Consider the following 4,087-nt stretch of genomic DNA (forward strand, 5'->3'; position numbering starts at 1 on the left):
TTTAGGTTACAAAAGGAGTATAGATTTAGGTTACAAAAGGAGCACATAGGAAGGATAGGCCCAAGCCATTTTTGAGGGACTTCGAAGAGCAAGAGAATTAAGGGCCGAGTCCGTCAACATCTGAACTGACTGTCAAAACATGGTTGATTGATTGATGACTGATGGTGTGATTTACACTTCTTGAGACATTAAGTGCATAATTAAACTGTTTGCCAAAGTTTCTATATTAAAACATGATATAAATCAAACAGCCTTGCTGCTTGGCTTAAGGCAAAAGGGTTACATGGATTTTTTTTTTTTAATGGCTATGCTCAAACAACACCACCACCCAAGCAAGGACAAGCATGAAGGATCCTTATAAAAAAATTGACAGGTTATGACTAACCTCTTTCATTTCTCATAAAATAAATGAGAAAATCATGATACAATCAATCCACACACAACTCCAAGAAATATATCAAAGATTATGGTTCACCTTATTAAGTTAGCACCCTTAATACTCGTAAATAAAGTTGAACAATCAAAAATTAAAATGGGGTAGCATTTAAGCCAGATCAAAAGAAAGTGAACCTCTTAAAGCCGATTTTCTCTTCAGAAATAAGAAATGGGCATTGTGAGATCAATGACATTATCTCTGCATATACCCATCACCAGGGCTTTTGGGAGTCCTTTTTTCTTGAGGATATCTTATCCATTTTAGTTCAGTTTTTTGCCAAGTAACCCTACCAATGTATTGGAGCCTTTTCATTAATATAAAAGAGAAATAACAATAAATATAAAAGGGGAAAAAAGAAAAGAAAAATTCAAGAACTTCTTACAAGAAAACCATTCTATTGAATCTGGAGTAAACCTGAAATTTCCCAGGAAAAAAAAAATAGAGAGAGAGAGAAGCAGAAAATACCCATTAGACAGGAAAAGATCCTGTGCCCTTTCAGACCATCTTGTACATCCCATCATCCATTGATAGAAAATACAGTTGGTCATGGTGTCACCAAAACCCAACACATCAGCAACCCATCACAGCACAGTTATAAACAAAGTTGGGTGAATGCTTACTGGCTAGAAGCTCCCACTGTGGTGGGCCTTCATTTGGTGACCATGAATTTAGCTCTACTATCCCTCCAGCCAAGGCCCTTGGTCCACCAATTACAATAAGCTGGCTACCACATGCCCTAAATGCAAGTCCCCAACCATTCATTGAAACCGCTCGCTCAGGCAATCTCCCGACGGTGACCCAAGAGTTACTCTCTTTTATATATTTTTTCACTTCGTTCTCTGCACAATCAGCTGCGTATAGCTGATTCTGTACTACTGCAACCAGAGGTGGAGCTGTTCCTCCATTTGCTCCATTCTGTATAGGATACATGTTAGGGATTTCACGCCAACTTCTACTCTTCAAATCGTATTCTTCTCCACTTGAGAGTGCCTCAGCATCATCGCTTATTCCCCCAATTACATAGAATTTTCCATCCATGAATACCCCGGAACACATCCTTCTTGCCTTCTTCATGCTTGGGAGAGTCTCCCAAGTTCCAGTCTCTGAGTTATAAAGCTCGGCTGAACTCAATACTCTCCCCTGTGATTCAGAACCTCCAGCTAGAATCGCGATCTCCCCAAGGCTAGCAGACCCAAACAAGCACCTGGGCGCGTTCATCTCCAGGCCAGAGGACCATGAGTTTGTTAATATACTGTATCTGTATATGACTTGAGAAGTTACTTCCTTCCCAAATACCAGAAGCTCAGTACCCACAGCCAGGGACTCCTTATCAGCCCACATGAAACACTCATTTGCAGGCATCCTTGGCAAATGCATCCATCTGCGACGAATGGGATCAAATGCTTCCCACTCAAGGAGGTGACAAGAGAAATAAACCCAGTGCTCGATGAGACCCTTTTTCCTCCTCTCTTTATAAAGCTCCCCACTTCGAATCAGGGAGCGGAAACTACGATTCAGTGAGGCCAAAGAACCGTAATCAGACCTTGAACAAAAGAGGAGGCAATTGATCGAGATGTCCCGGCCAATGGGCTGGATTAGGGAATCCAAATCTGATTGATTCCCATGACGTTGCCTACTACCGGATTCGTTGGATTGGTCTGCAGGAGAGCTGGAGAAATCATGAAGGTTTTTAGACATTACCTCTCTCTGACGAATGTCAAGGGGGCAGTTCATTGAGATGTTGTGGCAAATAGGCTGGTTGAGGGAATTTGAATCTGATTGATCCCCACGATGTAGCTCACAATCAAATTGGTCTTCAGAGGGCTGGGAGAGATTTTGCAGTTGTCGAGTCGTTTCCTCTATCTGAGAAGCATCGGATGACTTAGATAACTTTCTCTGCCGAAGCTCTTCTTCCCCTTCACCTTCTAAATGACGCTTGCCATTAGAGACCTCTATGCGACGGCAAGGCATGAAAGCCCAATTACTCTCTTGCTCACAGGAATTTGGTAAGGGCCTCGAAATCAGACAAGACCGACCCTCCAACATATCTCCGGAATTCAACCGGCAACAGCCGCAGATTTATAAGTCCCACCAGCACAAAGGCCTCCTTTCTTCCGCACCAAAACGAAATCCACAATCAATCAGTAAAGAATAGAACCCTAAACTTGAGCTACATCCGGAACAGAAAGAAAAAAAATATTTAAAATAACTGATTCGGATAGGAAATAAGCGATCTTGCAATCAGCCGAGGATCAAAAAGCCCTAACTGTACATCGATTTCCAGAATCAAAGAAAACCCAGAAAGCCAATGAAGAAACGAAACAAAAATTCAATTTTTAGTCTGTTTCCATTCGTTGTCGATCCGAATCCAAGACCACCTATCCAAACAAGGGGCAAAAAAAATATTAGTTGATGATTTACCGAAAGGTATGCAATCCCACTTCGAATAACAAAATTTATCATACAACCAAGAAACAAAAACTCCAGAACAAAAAGAGAAACCACTAAACACGAAGGTTCGGCGATTAAGGTCTCCGGGTTAAGGCTAAGAAGAAATCTGTGGGTTATTCAGGGAAGATCTTGTAAACCCAAAAATTATCAAGTCCCAATCTATCATATCAAAACATTACAAATTCTCTGTTTGCAACCCCTTATTCAGAACCAAAGCTCTGTTTTTCGATTGATATTTATCCACTGGGAAGAAATGGAGAGATCCCAGGGCAGCAAAGGAGGAACGGAAACAAAGAAAACAAAAAAAAAAATGCAGTAACTTACAGTTTTGGATTAGGGGAAGAATAGAATGGAGGACCTGACTTGACAGGAATTTTATGATGATATCACTTCCTCATCATCTGTTTCTGTTTCTCTTCCTGTTCGTTCTTTTGTCGTCCTTTCGGAACCCTCTGCAACTCGCCCGTAGAACTGAGCACCTAAAGGGGTTTGGGTGGGGTGTTGGGCCTTCAGAAGCTACCCTACTTGGACCTTTATATCTAATTCCAACTCTCTCTAACTCCTCTCTTCTATCTCTCTCACAGCTCACTCGAGTTGCTTCTCTCTCTCTCTCTCTCTTATTTTTTTGGTTTTTGTTCTAAGAAGGGGAAGTGGGGCCCAGAAACTCCCAATAAGGTTCGCTTGGAATCGCAGTTTCAGGTCGCGGTCGGCGGGTCGACCTCGAAACGGCTAAACTGACCTTTAGGCACGTGTCAAAATGGAACGGCCTTTTAATGAGCAAAGCGAGGACTCCGTTTTTCTTACGTCTCCGTTACAGTAGACTGTCAACTGTGTGGGGCTATCTTTATCTCTCTCCTCTCTCTCTCTCTCTCTAAATTTGTCGTCAGTCAAAGTCAATTTTGGGATTTAAAAGCGTTATATTTCACTATTCAGGTTATGATTTGATAAATGACAGTTCATATCGTCTATGAATGAATTGATTTCATTCGTTACCGGTTTGTCAACCCAGCCGGTTTGCTGTGGTTCAACAAAAAACGATGGTTGACGATGCCAGTCTGATCTGAGTTTAACTGTGAAGCTACTGATTGCCAAGTGGCAAATTTTCATTTTTTGTTTTTTTTGGTGAATATCGAGCACTTGCAATTTCAGGTGCTGCCAAGTGTCATATCTTACAGGAATATTCTTATTCTCTGGTCCTGA

General features: G+C 41.6%; 1 protein-coding gene across 2 annotated transcripts; it reads right to left on the reverse strand.

Annotated features, from left to right (window-relative positions):
- Window positions 1–717: 717 nt before the first annotated feature.
- On the reverse strand, window positions 718–3,459 carry LOC122075336 (F-box/kelch-repeat protein SKIP11-like). Of its 2 annotated transcripts, none has more exons than XM_042640332.1 (2): window positions 3,246–3,459; window positions 718–2,814 (listed from the first exon to the last, which is right to left on the reverse strand). In XM_042640332.1, exon 2 carries the CDS (start codon window positions 2,480–2,482, stop codon window positions 1,007–1,009), a length of 1,476 nt encoding a protein of 491 aa, XP_042496266.1. In that variant the 5' UTR covers window positions 2,483–2,814; window positions 3,246–3,459; the 3' UTR covers window positions 718–1,006. The 2 variants fall into 2 exon arrangements, with proteins under 2 accessions (XP_042496266.1, XP_042496265.1); XM_042640331.1 differs by having other exon boundaries at window positions 3,212–3,459.
- Between the last annotated feature and the right edge of the window lie 628 nt (window positions 3,460–4,087).

The sequence above is a fragment of the Macadamia integrifolia genome, chromosome 4 (genome assembly GCF_013358625.1).
Source record: "Macadamia integrifolia cultivar HAES 741 chromosome 4, SCU_Mint_v3, whole genome shotgun sequence".
Classification (NCBI taxonomy): Eukaryota; Viridiplantae; Streptophyta; class Magnoliopsida; order Proteales; family Proteaceae; genus Macadamia; species Macadamia integrifolia.

What these genes read in the sequence shown, in the direction of transcription:
- LOC122075336 (XM_042640332.1), bottom strand. Translation starts at nt 2,482, where the DNA reads ATGTTGGAGGGTCGGTCTTGTCTGATTTCGAGGCCCTTACCAAATTCC.